General features: G+C 36.7%; 1 protein-coding gene across 2 annotated transcripts in view; it reads left to right on the top strand.

The window, feature by feature from the left end:
- LOC124165444 overlaps positions 1-16605 on the top strand; it is a 30156-nt gene extending 13551 nt beyond the window's left edge. For both annotated transcript variants that reach the window (XM_046542873.1, XM_046542872.1), the window contains 8 exons: positions 663-910; positions 2166-2348; positions 8251-8490; positions 10590-10832; positions 13420-13618; positions 14546-14791; positions 15449-15694; positions 16251-16605. In XM_046542873.1, the coding sequence (XP_046398829.1) occupies positions 663-910; positions 2166-2348; positions 8251-8490; positions 10590-10832; positions 13420-13618; positions 14546-14791; positions 15449-15694; positions 16251-16553 (1908 nt within the window). In that variant the 3' untranslated portion in view covers positions 16554-16605. The remainder of the gene's footprint in view (positions 1-662; positions 911-2165; positions 2349-8250; positions 8491-10589; positions 10833-13419; positions 13619-14545; positions 14792-15448; positions 15695-16250) is intronic.
- The last annotated feature ends 1879 nt before the right edge of the window (positions 16606-18484 follow it).

Raw genomic sequence — 18484 nt, 5'->3', positions numbered from 1 at the left:
CAGAGCTCAAGGAAACATCTCTTAATAATCGCCTATTAAAATTGACGAAGGTCGGAAAGTTTCCTTTGTTTGATAGGGTAATAATAATCCTTATTTAAGCCAAGTGCTACCTGCTAGCTGGGTACTCTTCTACCTGCTAGCAGCCTGAATTGCATCATAGCACACATCCTCGCCCCATGGTCACCTCACACGGGGGCAGCCAGGACCAGAATGACGTCACAAACCTTTTCCCAGCATTCATACTTAGCCATCGTGTTTTTGCTCACTTGAAAATTTTCACTTTTCATTTAATCGTGAAAAATAGTTATCGTAATTTAAAAATCTAAAAGCATGAAATCCATACTCCAGGAGTTATAATCTTTCGATTTAGGCAATAAAAAAATTATAGGTAACCACCATATTGCGACTCAGCTGAAAATTAACCAAAGTTAATGTTGCTTATTTCAATCACCAATTAATTTATTTTTACATGCTTATGCTTCAAAAGATATTTAAAATAGTTAATGTTTATTGCCATGTATCAAAGTAATCAAGCAGACCATGATGGTTATTTGCAACTTATTCATTATTTCATGTGAAAATCCTCTACTAATTGATGAAGAGAATGTTTTGGCAATTTACAACTTAGAGTGGGAAATAAAAGTGTTATTTGTTCCTCACAGGTGCTTGATGCTGGTTGTTCAGAGTTGAGTTTCTTTCCCTTTTTGAAGAACACTCCTGGGATTGAGGAAATATTAGCCCTTGACATAGATGTAGAACTTCTTCACAGTTTTGTTCACCGTGCTGCACCATTATTAGCTGATCATCTTTCTTCTCGCTCTACTCCATTTCGTGTGAAGGTGCTTGCTGGAAGTATTAGCCAGCCTGACCCTTGTCTCAAGGGCTGTGATGCTGTGATTGCTATTGAACTGTGAGTAATTGTGGTCATTGGGTCTCTTAAACTAATTCTACTTTGTCCTTGTATATAAATGCTTCCTAGATTATCTTCCTGAGAGAAAACAGACAACTAAAGAGAAATTGAAAAACCGGGGGTAGATGGAGGGCTCTAGTAATTGCTGTATAAGTACAACACTGGGAAAAGAAGATTCTTCTACAGCTGTTGCTAACATCCCCCATCTACTCAGAGTTTTTCCATATCTCTTTAGTTGTCTGTTTTCTCACTGTAGAAGTACAACAATCTAACGATTTAATCGTTTGATTATTCTTCCTCATAGAATAATCCTCCAAGGTCGTTAGTATATTATATTGCGTATGCTTGGTTTCGCTTATAGTAGGGCCCGCCCGCCTTTGTGACGGTGCGGGATTCCTCGTCCCTTCCCTTCCTTCCCTATCCCCTTCCCGGAGGTGTCGTCGGGCTCTCATCACAGCGGTGCCTCCTTCCTTGTTCCTTCCCATCCTTCCCCTTCTGGGTGCAGAGGAGAAAAGCTAGCGCTTACATTCCCTTCCCCAGGAGTGCATCCCCGCGAGCCCGCCCTAGGGTTTCGTTTCCATTGTAGAAGTACAACACTGGGAAAAGAACTAGAGAAATTGGAGGACCAAAGGGGGAGAAGAATAGAAAGGGCAGGGCGAAAAACATGTCATTAGATAATCATCATCAATCATGGCCTTCTTGTTTCTGTGAATCTTTTCCCAGATCCGTTCTTCTACATCTATTGCTAAAGTCTTCCATTTACTCATGGTTTTTTCATTTCTCTTCAGTTGTGTTTTCTTGTTGTCTCCCCAATGCATATCTGCTTCCCACCCCTTCCTCAAACTTGTCAAATCCTCTCCCACCTCTTCCTCAAGTTTATAAATGTGATGTTCATGTATACTGTGATATCTTGTACCAGGTGATGGCTCTGTGAGCCGAAATGCATCGTTTGCATTAAAATAATTACGGAAAAGTGCAAGTTGCTTTAATTTCAAAATGTCTAACTTTCACTGTATCACTCCTGGATTGGTTAATTTATTCGGAAACCTGGATAGTGTAGCGGTCTAAACTGTGGCCCACAATACCAAATGCCCGTGGTTCGATTCTCAGTCCAGGTGAATTTTTTAGGGGCCTAAGGCAATCTATGTAACTTTCATCACCACCTGTACAGTGGTGGAAGTTACGTATGCCATTAAATGATGCCACATTTTTCAAAGGAAAAATAATTGAATATAGTTTCTTTCCTTCTCTTTAGGATTGAACATTTGTATCCTGGTGAATTAGAAGAAGTGCCATTTTCAGTATTTGGTTTCATTCGTCCACTGATTGCCTTATTCACAACTCCAAATGTGGACTTCAATGTCTTATTTGGTCACATGCGTGGGTTTCGTCATCCAGATCATAAGTTTGAATGGAGCAGAGTGCAATTTCAAGACTGGTCAGTAATTGATTCTATTTATGCATGTGATATATATTTCCATATTTTTCAATCTCTTTGATTAAGTGTAAAATTCAATAAAATGTTGTTAGTTTTTAATGCCATGAATTTTAAAATTTTTAGATGTTTGGGATACTGTAGAAAATTGATGAATAGTATTTAATAATACCCCTTAACACATAAATGTAGTTGTTTGTGGTCCGTACAATAACCACTTATGTTCTTCATTGAAGTTATCTCAATATATTTAGGAATGGTGAGGTTTCTTTCTTAATATATCTATTAGTATGTTTTATTTTGGGTTCCATTGAGTTTAATAATCAAGAAAGTGTATTTGAAGTCTTGGAATACAACCTGCTGTTGAAATGGTAGGTGTTTTGAGTGGTTTTTGAATCTGGGTGTTGGAGTGCTCTTGCCAGCTCAGTTGCTTGTTGCACGAGACTTTATAAATTGAGAATGTGATTGGGGAATGTGTCTTGCAGAAGGCTCACCTTCCTTAGAAGGTCTTTCATCTTATGAGGATTGTGGGTAGTGTAGTCTCTTTTTTCCTTGAGAATACATAACAAAGTATTTCAATCAAGGACGGAAAAGCATAATACAGTGGAACCTCGTTAAAGCGAGTATGGGCTATAGCGACACCCCTGCTATTACGAGAGATAGCCGATGCACCGTCAATTGACCCTATAATAAGCGCGTTAAAAAATTGTTTTTACGAGGCCCTTTTGGTGTTGGCTCTCGCCATAGCGAGGGTTTCACCGCCGGAAAAACTTACATCAAGACTTCTTAATCTCTGTAATTGCTAGCGATCTTGTAGAAATGAAGTTAATGGAGTGCACAGTCTCAAATTTATGTGGTAAACTGTCGTTCGATAAGTAAGTTAAGTAAGTTAATTTTGGTGAAAATATAGTGGCATTAGCAGTCGCGAATGCTTGATCTTCTTTTGTTCCTGGGGCGGCAGAAAGCTGTCATCAGCATACCCGCACGTCCATGAGTTGCATGAATAGAAAGCATTAGATTGCAGACACCATGGCCAAAAAATCACCAAACACGTCTAAGCGAGAAAATAAAAATAATGGAGTAATATGAGAGTGTCGAAATTAATTTATCTTCCTATTCGCTCTTCACAATTAAAAAAAAACAAAATCGCCCAAGGAATGCAGACTATGTAGAGTTATAAGGAGCTTTGTTCGGGTGGTTTTGCCCACTCCAATCTGCGGGAACTTCTGAGAAAGGGGCTACGCCTAAGCCTAAAGCGGAGTATTTCAGGGATAGATTGTGAATCGAGAATTTCAAGAGTTCGGAAGGTTGATTATACTAATGCAAAGCACCATAGCGTTATCTCCCCTCATAATTGCTGGTGATGCCTGCGGTGTAAACCCGAAGTCGTGGAAGAAAGGACTCTGATCATAAGTATCTTAAGGAATATTCCCCGCGTGATATAACATAGACGAAACGGAACTTTTTTTACATCCTACTCCCCGACAAAATCCTTGCAGTACAAGGTATTTCTTGCAATGATGCCTCTAAAGGTATGTAGTGCACCTTAGCGATTATCTAGGATGTACGATGCAATGATACTGAGCTTGAATTGTCCGGATTGACGTATTTATTCTCCTTTGCGGATTCACAAGGGTGAACTATTTGCGTAAGTGGTCGGAGTCGTACTGGCGCTCTCTTCCGTCACGTGGGTAGCCGAGCATCCCCTGGTGGCCGCTGGAAGAACTCACAGAACAACTGACTCTCGTTTGCAGTGCCGTGGTAAACTTGGTGTATTATTTCAAGTACGTCACGAGCGTAACACTCAAAAAGGAACTTTTTTTAACTACGGCAATTTTAATCACATCATTTTTCAAGCTTAGCAAACTTTTTACCATAGATAATGAAGATATTACATTATCTGATAGAAAAAGTCTTCCAAAGCAGGAACGTTGTACAACCTTCCACCGTTTACGACTGCAGAAACAAATACAATACAGGCATCCCCCGAGTTACGTATGTCTCGACTTACGTAAATCCATACTTACGTAAGCGATAACCGTATTTCAAATGATTACGTTAATTTTCGAATGCGAGCGCGAAGAAGTAGGTATTCGCTCGTACAACCTATGGTAGAAAAAATATCGAATAGTTATCGAGTTTTTTACGTGCTAAAAATAACAAAGTGACCCATTTTTGTCATTCCTCGAAGGAAATTTCATTAATTTCTGTAGAAAAATCGCTTATAAATCCCAAGTCAGCAATCAACGTGAAAATTTGCAGTTCTAGCGATGGATGTGGTGGCGTATGTGGTTGCGCTCATTTCTTTACGATACAACTTGTTATACAGCAATCTCTGAAGCGCCAACGCAAAGGTTCGACTTACGTAAATTTCGACTTACGCATAGTCTGCCGGAACGCATCTCTTACGTAACTCGGGGGATGCCTGTACGTTATTTCACTTCACTGCCGCTTAATGTACAGGAACAATAAACATACACCAATGGAAACGTTTGAGGCATTGAATAACCGCGATACAGTTTTATTAGTTAATCTTTGAATTTTCAGTGGAAAATGCCAAAATAATAGAATGATTACGTAAATGCACTAATTAAGTGCATAGAAAAATGGCTTCGTCGGTTTTGCATTGGCATAATGATTGACAAAACAATGCTTTGCATGATTTTTATTCAGTGCGGGGCTTACAAATTGTTTGAATAGTAAGTCGTTGTTTGAGTGAGGAAATTTAGTGATGCAAAAAAACATCACCTTTCGTCTGGATTTATATTACGTTTATCGGATAGAAATTTATCTGTCGCCGCACCACTCCTGTTCCTGTATAACGGTTCGCAACAGGTATATTGGCCATTATTTGCTCCACCTCCGGTAAAGGGACAATTCGCTATAGCGAGTGTTTATTGGTGCACCGTGGGGTGTCGTTTTATCGAGGTTGCACTGTAGTTGAGATAAAAATTCATGAGATAGTCACAAAAGATACTTCTGTTTATTCTTGTAAATAAAGATACCTTTTTCTAACTTAATAACTTGTAAAATTAGAAATTTAAAACAATCTTTCATCTTGAATTCAATCGATTCGGCTTTTACTGTATGAAAATCCATGTTGAAATAAAATACACAACCCTCGTAACTTTTCACTGGAAAATTATTTATTGGTACGACGCGTTTCGATGCTGAGGCGTCATTCTCAAGTACACTGTTTATTATACTGACAATCCAATAAATGTTTATTTGATTGTCGAAAAAAAATTTATTGGATATGTTGATAAAAACTTATTGGATTGTGGGTATAATAAACAGTGTACTTAAGAATGACGCCTCAGCATCGAAACGCATCGTACCAATAAATAATTTTCCTGTGAAAAGATACCAGGGTTGTGTATTTTCATTTCATCTTTCATCTTATTTTAATCCACACACTATTATTAAAGCTTTATTGAAAGTTAAATGTTAAGGATACTTACAAACTGGAATCATTTTTTTCTGATTAATGCTTTCGTTACAGATCCGTTCTTTCATTCATCTGATGAAGTTGAGTTTCATCATTTAAAAATGGTCATTATTTTAGGGCTGTAGCTCAAGGGGCCCAAAAATGAGGTTTATTGAGAATTTTTAGCCATTAAAGGGGATTTGGAAGACATTGCTCCTCAGGGGTTTATTCAGTAACCCAAGGGTAGAGAAAGTGCGTGGTTGCTGATTTGGAGGCAGTGTTAAATTCCTGCTGTCATACTTCTTGAATCTGATTTTTTTCCCTTCATCTTCATTGATAACCAGATAAGATAGCCAGGGATAGATTCCACTCTTCTTCCTTTCCTTTTTCTCTACTATTCTTGAGTGATTACTCACCTTTTCCCAGATGCTTTGAGTGATCTGAATATTTTAATATTTGGACTGCTTGGTAGAGCATTTTTCACACAAATAATCCAAAAAGCAAAGTTGTCAGCCCTTTCACCTATCATGCCACCAATCTGTCGTCTTCTCCTGTCCACATGACTATACTTGCCTGCCCTGTAGATCTTCTTCTCTTGCTCTGTGCCTCTTCAATGGTCTCAGCCTTTTACACTATTTGCTTACGAAACGGGTAGCCTCCTATGTTCTTTTTCATGCTGCTGGTCTCCTGTCGTACCATACCTGGTACATATAAAGGAAAAAGAGGGGGGTAATATGGAGGAAGAAATTTGCTTTCTTGACGACTCTGTTGCTCATTAAATACTCTCAATGAAAAAGGGAAGAGTTCTCAGGAACCGTGTTTCACTTTCTTAAATGTCATCTTGATATATAATCTCGAATTCAAACAAATGTCCTCTCCTACCAATTCCCCTTTCGAATATAATTTGAAGTTTCAGGTGATATGGAGTGGAAATGGAACATAACAAAGAAGCAGGAGAAATTTCAATAATATTATATTTATTGTATGACCGGTTCTGCTTATAGCATCATCAGGCCTATGATGCTATTAGCGAAACCGGTCGTACAATACTAAATATAATATTGTGGAAATTGCTCCTGCTTTTTTATTATAACCCCTTTCGACTTCTCCATATTATTATCACCAGAGCGTATTTTAAGGAATTTTTACTGGGTGACACTGAAACTGCTCGAGCCCTCTTCATCACCCAAAACCCCTTAATGCCTAGAAACTTCAGTTCAGATAGTTCAAATTTAATTATTACATAACAATAGTTCTGTTTAATGCATGTAGAACTTGAGTTTTTTCCTTTTACTGCCGGCACCTTTCTGACACTGGGCCATGAAATCTGGCCATCTTGTATCACCTACTTTGTATGTTATTATATCCACTGGTTACCATTGAAAAATTCTGGAACTGTTACAAGGTATATTCTACTCTAGATCAGGAGTGTGAGAATTTTATAATGGGACACAATGACTCAAGGAGCTATCATTTTTGCCTTAATAGGAACCCTATTTATGCACCTCCTCTCCGAAATGTCATTTTCTGTTTTTAAGTGAATAAAACTGTCTGGTGGGCTGTTGGCCTCAGGCTTATAGTACTCTCTCTAGCCCCTCTTTAACTATGGCAGCATTTTACAATATATGATTGTTGCAACAAGCTATCTCATTTATCGGTATAAATATCTCCTCCTTAATTTCAACTTCTATTCTTGGAATTTCATCAGATTGACTGGTTACTTTAGGGCTCCATCATTCATGTATCTCTGAATTAGGGAATGTACCCTATTTCAGAGATAGTTGAGTATTGCGAGAGGTCTTGTTGAGTCAGTGATATACATATACCTATCCACACACATATGTAATCTGTCAAATGCAAGATTTTTGTTTATGTTTCATGCTGAACACTGTCTTTGTTTACCAATAGTATGTTCATACATACTTCAAAATAACTCAATCACATTTTTTCACCTGTATTTGAGTAAACCACAGGTTTATTTTTAGAATTGAATGGCTTATGATGGTGCCAGTTGTCTACTACATATTAGGTTTTTAATTAATTTAAGGGCTGAATTCTTTGTCAAAACTTGAACCTAAGTGGTATTGTGTAATTTTTGGTGAAATAACAGCATTTTGTGTTAAATTCAGATGCACCTTCTAGCATAGTTTTCTGTTAATTAGATAAGATGTTCAACTATAGTTTTGTTAGTGCCTATCATTATGAGTAGGCTAATCTTGTTGCTGGTTTTATTTCAGTTATTTTACTAACCAACCTACTGGCGCTAGTTGTTAAAACATATGAGAATGTTATAGCTAACACTTATTGAGTAAATGGTATTTGTTCAGTATTGTATCATAATACTAGTGGTGAATTTTTATTTTTATTAAGTAGCATATAGATATGTAGCTTTTATTGTCTTCGTTACTTGATATGTTAAATTATGCTCAGACTGAGGATAACATGCTTTTTGTCATATTAATTTTCACCCAACTATAGGGCAATGAACATTGTAGAGAGGTTTCCTGATTATGAAGTGGCTTTCAAAGGTATTGGAGAGGGGCCTATTGGCTCTGAGCATTTCGGATGCTGTTCCCAAATGGCAATTTTCACCAAGAGAAACATACAAGAAAATGAAAGTGGAAGTGAGGAAGCTTTAACCAGTATTAATGACTCAGGACTGAATCAGGATGACTCATTATTTTGCCAAGAAAATTACAAAGTGATTGAAGATTTTGAGTAAGAACATCTTTACGTGTATAAATTGCATTATGAATGTCTTTTCCTGTTATATGTTAATTTATATTTGTAAAATAACAACGTTAAGAAAGATGTTTCTCAGTAATGATCAGTAATGAGTAGCTTTGTAATGAACTAATGGTCAGTGTTTACCAATGTTAGAGCTTAAAATGAAATGACTTCAGTGGTAGAAATCGTCCACTTGTTGTATTATCAGTGATAGTTTTTTCCTTAGTGTCATGTAGGAAATAGGCTGTTCCATTTGAAAATTTTTGACCAAAATCATCATATTTCTTGTAAACTCCTACAATTTAATTTTACAACCTTCATTTGAAGAAGTTAGCTTAATTTCAATACAAGATGTAAGCTTGGAGGCAATTGGTGAGCTCAGTGGATTAACTGTTGAAGAAAAACGTTTATGTATTGAAATTGATACATAGATAGCATATACATAAATACGTAGATAGCATTCTGGAGATAATAAAAATAACATATTGATGGGGAATACTTGTGATATCTGATAAAATACTTTCTTGGTACCATTTTGATTTTAACCTGATGAGGCTAGCTGTAAAGTTGGAGAAACTGTAGTTTACTAGAGTGTGAACGTTAACTGTGGGATACCTATAATTCCGAATTGTTCAATAAAATGACCTGCAATAATCTTCAAAACCTATTGAAATGTCCTTGTGCTCGATCCCTATCAAATTTATGCAATTTTTATTACATTTATTTTTGAGGAAGAAATAATGCCATCAAGAATTTATTTGTAACTTAAAATTCATTTCTTATGGGGACCCTGAGATTAATGTAGGATAAAATTAGAAACTGCATATTTGGTATGTAAAAGGCAGTCTATAATCTGTGCTGAGAATTAATCGGATAATGATAATGGTATGAAAGTTGTATGGTTGCATATCAGTTTTCGTATGCATAGAGTTTTAGAAAAATATAGGTTTGTATGTTTGAATGTCTTGTCATTTTTAGGATTATTTCTCGCAGAATTTTATTTGTGTTGTAGGTCCTCTTGTAGTTCCTCGTTGTGGAGTCTTTTCTCGATGCTTATCTTCCTGTCCATCCTGTTAAAATCTTTAGGGTTTTTAATCAGTAATTTGTGTTTGTGTCTGTCTTACATCACTGTGTCTGCATGCCCAGTTTCTTTTCCTTGGAATATTCTCCTCCTTGCTCTAAAACGATTATGTATGTATATTTTCTACGATACAGTTATGTATTCATTTTCTTGATTTTTTCAATGACTTTGATTGTGGATCGACTGGTAGTCATGGTTATTTGATATTTGTCAAAAAGTACATACATATCACCAATTAAATCTTTTTAAATCACAGCCAGCTAATTCATGGGTTAGGATTGATTTGGCCAATAAGCCTAAGGTACCAATGTACCTATTTTTGCGCATTTTTGGGTCTATTTCTAACAATCTATTTAGTTTGTAACTTGCTACCTTTAAAACAATCAAGTGTACTATTGAATCAATAATTTTTATAGTTTCTTCATAAATATTTGGTAAAGACATAAGTCCATGAAATAGGAATTTCTTATTTATTTTGTATGGTTTTGGTCTTTTTGGGAATATTCTGAAAAAAAATGATTGAGAAAAAGCCTGAAGGTACCATCAGGAGGGCTGGTGAGGTTGATATCAGTAATAAACCCGTGCAAAGAAATTCATATAACATGTAAATGCATAGAATTCAGATTTTGGTGTGATGTTGTGAATTTAAAGTAAAGCTGCAGGAGGCATATTACTATTCGTATTTATATTTTTACTATGGATTTTAGTTAAGAGTATTTGCCTGCTTTAATAGAAAACATGGTTATAGCATTTTCACCAAATTTAGGTATTGCGGGGCTTAGGTTGATATAGAGTGGTCAATTATTCAGTTCATTGCAAATTTTTCTTGCATGTGTAGGGCTTTGAATTTGAAAATGAACTTAGCTGTCGTAGCACCATAAACTGAAATGCTCATTATTGCATGTTGGAAAATATTGCATGCTGCTAGTGGTTGAAATTATGGTTATAAATGTGTCATGTATCACTAAACAATTTATGTCTTTGACAATTAATTATGAATTTTTTGCAGATATCCTGTTTATGTGGATAGTCGATCTGAGCGACAAAAAATGGAGGACAGTGCCTGTTATTTTATTTCAAATGCAGCTGCTAAGATGAAATCAGATAGACAAGTGAAGAATGAGGAGTTATTTGAAGAATATTTAAAGACAAATCACTACCCAGATGAAGAAGATGTTGATGATATTTACATAACTTTAGAAAAAATTTCTAATGCCTTGGATCAATTTAAGGCCACTGAAGACCAATGGAGGTATGAAACTCTAGCGTTAGTTAGTATTTGTTAAGCTTAGTTTTTAGTGAAGTAGTGCATAATTTTTTATGTATTACTCTATTTTCTACCATTTTTTTGTAGCAATTAAATGTATGTACACCTGTGCCCCGATAAATGCTCTTAGGGTTCCCACTCAACCGTGAAAACCTTAAAACCGTGAATAAGCCGTGAATTTCGTCTACCGTGAAAAAACCTGGAAAAAGCCGTGAATTTCGCCATGAAACCTTAAAAATATCTCAATATTGATAATAATACCACGATTGCCTGATCAAATTCGACATTTTAATCATGTTTCATGGTCAGGCACGCGCAGACTCTTAGTCTACGCATTTCTCTACACACGAATATTCGAAGTGTAGTGCAGTGCAACCTCGATATAACGACACCCCACGGTGCACTAATAAACACTCGCTATAGCGAATTGTCGCTTTACCGGAGGTGGAGCAAATAATAGCCAATATACCTGTTGCGAACAGATATACAGGAACAGGAGTGGTGCGGCGACAGATAAACATCTATCCGATAAACGTAAGCATAAATCCAGACGAAAGGCGATGTTTTTTTGCATCACTAAATTTCCTAGCTCAAATAACGACTAACTATTCAAACAATTTATAAGCGCCGCACTGAATAAAAATCATGCAAAGCATTGTTTCGTCAATCATTATATTTATCGAACGACAGTTTACCACATAAATTTGAGACTGAGCACTCCATTCACTTCATTTCTAACAGATCGCTAGCAGTTACAGAGGTTAAGGAGTCTTGATGAAAGTCTTCCGGCGGTGAAACCCTCGCTATGGCGAGAGCCGATGCCGAAAGGGTCTCGTAAAAACGAATTTTTTAACACGCTTATTATAGGGTCAATTGATGGTGCATCGGCTATCTCTCGTAATAGCGGGGGTGTCGCTATAGCCCATACTCGCTTTAACGAGGTTCCACTGTAATTGGTCCGTACTATATGATGACACATTGACCGATATTTTCCATTTTAATGGCGGAAGTCTGTTATTTTGTCTTAGCTTTTCAGTTTCAGTGATATCTTGGGATGGACTTGTATTCCAAAAAGGACGAATGAAATAACTTGTATTTCTAATGGACCCAGAATGAACCATTTACGAAAATTATGTTTTTAGTGAGGTGGCGTGTTCCTTTCGGATACTTGAAAGAGATATTATTCGAATCAACTACATGACCTAAGTGTCTCGATAAAGTACTAGTATTCCTGTAATTGGCTAAAATCATCTTTGAATCCTTTGACAAATGTCATAATTACGCGCCAAAATCCTGCGTTTTCTGGGACATAGGCAACCTATCCAAACATTCCCGCATCGATAGTTTTCCCGCATTCATAATTTTTTTCGCCCATAACCCTGAAAAACGATAGATCGAGGTTCCACTGTAATCATATGAAATTGATTTTTTGATTCATTACATTCTATAAACAATTGTAATAAATATTTTCCGCGATCTCAGAAAGATTGGGTAAGGGAAATTTGGTTACTGTGCGGTAATAACAACGTGCGCAAAAAACAATCTCTTGAAAAAGAGGGTTGGTAATTTTAAACTGACCGTTGGTCTGGGGTCTTTCCACCCCACCTTCCACCCCCAATTTCTCAAATGTTTGCGAGTGTGCAATTTGTGTATATATATTGGTATGGTTAATTTCTTGGTTTAGTCTTGATAATGCTGCAGTGCAGCGAAACATGTCGACTCTAATAAATTTTATGTGGAAAGTGCAAAGTGTTTCACTTCATATCTCATAATGGATCTCCGCAAAGTATCTGCCTCATCCATCCAATTCACTAGGAACTTGAAGCAACTTGACCACAACCAACACCAGACTGCTGTAGCAATTATCTTAGTAGTGACAGTGTCTTTGATATGGAATGTAATTAACGTGACAATGATGACCAGGAGCCATTGTGTTCCTTGTTATTTTTGAAGAGAGATTGCACCAAGGTTAATAATGGTTTCAAACATACATACCTGGTTGATGTTTTGTTCCACCTTCACTCCTTTATTATTTTTGGATTTTATAATTTAAATTTACCCATGCATGGTATCTATCAAAGGCATTCACCTCTACTCTCAGTCAAGGCAAATGACTTTTTCTTTGTGGAATCCCATAAAGCAAGATTTCAGTCACAGAAGTTTCCTTGAGCATTTGTAATTATGTACGTAATTGTTTAATCTGTGATTCATGGTTTTATTCAGAGATCTGAGACCAAGTGATCGATCCTCTCTTTTGCCATGCTAGCTAGATAAGTGAGTCATGTGTGTATAGCATTATGCAATTGCAGTTGTGTTTATCCTTCTGTAGTATGTTGGATATCAAGGTTCAAGTTAAAAATCCATAATAGTTATTCGTTGATGGTTCATATTTTAAAACTTCTCCCCTAACATGAACATATTTCATGTTTGCATAAAATTTAATAATTTTTTTAAAAGCAAAAGAAAGTTATTAAAATGTATTTTTAAATTAATTTTACAATAACAACATGGCTCCTGCCTTGTTTACTTAATGGTAATGTATTTTTTCTTGTTTAAATATTCTCACTTGCAGAGAAATACTGGAGAAAGCCGGTTGGAAGGTAGAAAATTTCTTGGGAAAGCTTTGTGTAAACTACACTGCCTATGAAAATAGGTGCTCGTCAGGTAGTGAAGAGGAAGAATTGGAAGATGTTGGTGAAACTGAAGTAAAAGATTCTAGTCTATCAGAAAAAGCCGAATCTGACTGGGATTCCAATGAAAATGATGGGAAGGTAAATTTTCTATTGGTAAATGTGCATATTTTTGGCATATTACCATGATATTTTATGTTGTTATAATAAAGAATGAATCGAATATCAAAATATAAAATGAGGAAAAATGTTATTGGCACAGATGTTAAATCCGGATCCCACACTTATTGGTCATGGAAACTTTTAATTTTGATTTTATTTTCATGTAGGCTTACCTTCAAGTGCCGAATGGTAATACCCTCCTGGTACATATTTAAAATGTTGCCTGACTCTTGGGTTTGATGCAACATATTAATCATTAATTCTGTAAATATTTGTTGTGTGATTCAAGGATATGAAAGAAATTAATTGCCTGCGTTGTTTCCAGCAAGAAATGCTCTTTTTAATAACCCTGTATTAATTATACCATTATCATGACACTAAAGCCACATTTGGTTGGAAAATGTATATAAGGATCCTTTGGTGACTGTCATGAATGGTGATAATCAATATATTTGATGGTGACCTTCTCTCAATATGTACCCTACTTCACAATTTCTCAGTTTCTGTAATTCTTGTCTCTTTCATACTCCTCTTTTGCCTCTTGTCAGACACTGGTACTTTTTGTTTGAATACAGCAGTTCTTTTACGAATGTTCATTCATGCATAAGTGTACCAAGTGCACATGGAGATTTCTCTATTTATTTCTTTTTGACTTTTACTTATAGCTACCCTTTTTTCGTTTCTCCCTCTAATTTCACAAATATATATGTATACGTACTGTATTTATCTGAATATAGTCCCCCCTTTTTTCCAAAAATGTCCGTGATAATTATAAAGGGGGAGGGGACTATATTCAAATGCATTTTTTAAATTTTTACCTGAAACTTAAGCCTCAAAATTAGGGGGAGACTATATTCGGAGAAATATATATTTCGTTTTATTAACGTTTGGTGATTCTTCTGTCAGGACTGGTGTCCTGCTGCTCAAAACCCATCTCCTGAGCCTTCATGCGAATCTGATTGGAATGAGGATGACACCCAAGCAAGAGCGTACGTGGACAGTGGGTACCCTAACTCATTTTCTGCACAGGATAGAGATTTAGCTAACTCTGTTGATCTTCATGGCTCAAGCCTTGAGGAAGACAGCGAAGATGACATTGGAGAGGATTTAGCTAATGCTTTTCCGCCTGTGGAGAGACTGCAGCCCGTGCAGGTGAGTTAGAAAAATGGAAATTAATATCACTTATCATTTTATATGGCAATAAGACCGATTATTATTCATAAATTTTTTCATTCAGACACTTCATAACTTCCCTGTCGCCCTCCATTTTTTCACTCACAATCTTTAGCCGGCCCTGAATTTTGCTAACAATAGGTGATATTTTTGACGTCATATTAGATACTTTCATTGCTGTTTTCATTCACGGCATCGTGTTTATTAAATTTAGCTAACGTACGGCCAGTGATTGTTACATGATCAATATTTCTGCCTTAAATGGCTCATCAACAATCTGATGACAGAATTTGACGACATTAAGACCGAGAAAACCTGGAAAAAAACATTAATTTTATAATTTAGTTGGAGTGGGAACCTTCTTATCTGAAGTAATTCTATTCTGCTCCAAATTTTTAGGGAATGTTGCAAAGAAATGTAGCTGTTCGTGTAGAATTGGTACTTTCCTAAGCACTTGAAAATATCCTGAGGGAAAAATCCTGAGACTAATCGCTTCCCCACAAAGAACAAAATATGTAGAATTTCTCTCAAATTTCCATCAGTATGCCATTTAAAAGTCCCTGAAAATTAGTCACAGAATATTGCCTAATGAACATGTAAAAATTTTAATTGGTTTCTCTTCTCCTCTAATTCAAGAATGATAACATGAACAATATGAATCATATCAATGCTGCTCCAGTGCATGGTGTCTTCTATGAAGTTGAAGGGAATCAAGATGAGAACCAAGACGTGGTCAATAACAATTGTGACAATGAGGGAAACAATGCTGAGGCAATTTTTGGATTGGATGACGTTGTTGAGCCAGGGTTGAATATTGAGGATGGATCAGAGTCCGAAGGAGATGCTGTTGATCCTGTTTCGGAGGATGAGTCTGATGTAGAGGTAAGGTTTTTTTCCCTTCGATTAACACTTAATACCATGGAAGTCCGTAATAATGGCTACTGACGATCATTCTTTATAATGTTAACCCATTATCAGGGCCAGATCATAGAGGGGTCACATGGAGTACAGGCCCAGGGCTACCCACCTAGCATGAGCCTCCCACCAATATAAAGTAAATCGAAAAACAGAAAAAACTATCATGTATGCGTAGATTCGAAGTGAGGCTGGGTTGTTGTTTTGTTCACATGAAGTAGTCAACATTGATGTTAATTCATGGCTAACACTGCTGATAAAAACACTTAATCCGTTGGCGTAGCTTTGAACGCAACCAGTGGCACACCTAACGGTGTCGTCAGAAACATGAAACAGTTGCACTACAAATTGCAACTCCTTGAAACAGTGGGCCTCCCACCAAAATGGGCCCCAAGCCACCTAAAACTTAAATCTGGCCCTGCCTGTTGTAGCCGATGTCCAGCAAAAATTGATTCTTTTTCTAGTTATTGCAGTATGAAAAGTTGAAATTTTACCTTATCTTACCACTTCATCATTTCTGTAGCACGAAGAAGCTGGGTTGGAGGATGAAGCTGAACTAGTGGAGCGTCTTCTTCAGCAAGCACAACTTCCAAGGAGGCAGTCAAGAGAAGCCAATGCTGTACCTGGCAACAGACCAATTAACCAGCGGCCTCCAGCAGTGATGGGTGTCCATAATTTAGGAGGAGGAGATGCTTGGCACATTGCCCCTGCACCATTGCCTGTTGACCTTGATCAGGATGAGGGATTTGCCGAAGTCATGGCAGGACCTGCAATTGCTGTGGAGCCAGTGGATGAAGGTGGAGGTGGAGAACCCAGTCCATTCTGATTGTATTTACCAAGGCCTTATTTGTGAAAAATCAATAAAACATGTATGCACATCTCATCCTTTTCTTGCAAATTAGAACACTTAGCTACTTTTAGACGAAATCTGACTTTTCATCATGGATACGCGATGCCATGATTTAAAATAACTCTGAGACTTATTGGGTGCTTTCTGGAGATGGAAAATGTGTGTCAAATCTTGGCAGATCTGGCAAATCCTGTGAGAGCTGTCTTATTCGTGTGCTGCATGAATTTGTTGTTCTGGCAATTGTGAATTATTTTCACCTGGCCACATGAATGTAATTTATGGAAAAGAATCTTTCTTCAGCTAAGGTAATGGTGTAATCTGACCAGGGGCGCCGACTTATAAAAAATATTGGGGGGACCCATATCGGAGGTCTTGCCCCGGGAAGAGGTTAAATTCAAAGTATGTCGCAGCACCGAAACACTACCATGATTCACACTACTTGATTCAGTTAACCTGCTTAACCTTATAATTATTTGTTTCAACACACATTGTTCAATTTATTTTAAAAGGTAACTATCGTCAAACATGGGAAATAAAAATAACAAATATATTTATGTGATTTCACAAAGCATAATATAACTTAATTATTTTCTTGAATTATTGAGGGGGCTCCGCCCCCCCAAACGAATCTTTGAGGGGGCTCGGGCCCCCTCAGGCCCCATGGAGTCGGCGCCACTGAATCTGACACAAAATATTACATTTTCCTCATAAATTCCGTCTGATTTTATGTAAATGAAGCTGTGTTCTTGCCAAACTTTTGAATGTGCTCCAGATATGTAAGGATCACTTTCATGATCAACTTTTTATCTCTCAGTGAAACGTAAGGATTCAAGGAAACTTTTGCCTTATCTATCTAGGATCTATCAAGGTTAATGAAGTGGCTTAGGATCATATGAAAATAATATTCCTTGATCATTATGGCTTTTCAGCTACATAAATTGAAAAAAATCCATGTTTAGGGGGCACATTAAAGGAAGTAATGCATATGTTTCTTTCAACCTAATAAAATGGGATTGGATTAATGATTCATCCTTTGTCCCTAAAGATTTGTTGCTGTCTTACTCCCCATTACTTCCTCACATTCATTGAACTGAAACGTTTTTGGTTTCCTATACAATTTCTGCCGCTGAATGTGAATCAATCAATGGGTTCCTTCAAGTGTTGCAGCTCAGTAGCTACTCGCATAAATTTTCCAAAGGTATATCTGCTGAATGATGACTGCCAGCTCCTACAATCGAAAGTAGTAAAAAGAAAAAAGTGATTGAAATTTTGTTTTGATTGCCCTCTATATTTTGTCACTACATGAGCAATAATTTCTTCTGCTTTATTGCATTGGATAATTGTGGCAACTGATGCCCTCTAAATCTGGATAGAATACAATTAGCTAACGGTGAATTAAGTTATGCATGATGATTCAGTCTAAAAGTTATACATGTATTCTCAAATCTTGACACAGTAATTTATTGGGTTCTTTAAGTGTTTTCAATGTATTCCACAATGAGCTATTTTTTAACAGTCAGGAATGTATTTGTTCCTCATGTTACGATAAATTTAACCTTAATCCCTGAGTTCACTGACTGATGATAACTTTTTTATTATAGTACTTTTCTAAATGTGTTTAATATTCTGCATCTAATTTGATCAAACTTAACACTTGGAATTATAATAGGGTGGATTCCTATTATACTTTTATTGCCCAAATCGAAAGATTATTACTCCTGGAGTTACGTATTTCATGCTTTTAGATTTTTAAACGACGATATCTATTTTTCGCGATTAAATGAAAAGTGAAAATTTTCAAGCGCACGAAAACGCGACTGCTAAGTATGAATGCCGGGAAAACTCCTGTGTGATGTCGTTCTGGTTCCCGCTGCCGCAAGTGAGGTGACCTTGGGGCGAAGCTATGA

The sequence above is a fragment of the Ischnura elegans genome, chromosome 9 (assembly GCF_921293095.1).
Source record: "Ischnura elegans chromosome 9, ioIscEleg1.1, whole genome shotgun sequence".
Lineage (NCBI taxonomy): Eukaryota > Metazoa > Arthropoda > Insecta > Odonata > Coenagrionidae > Ischnura > Ischnura elegans.
This window is presented reverse-complemented; position numbering and strand designations above follow the sequence as displayed.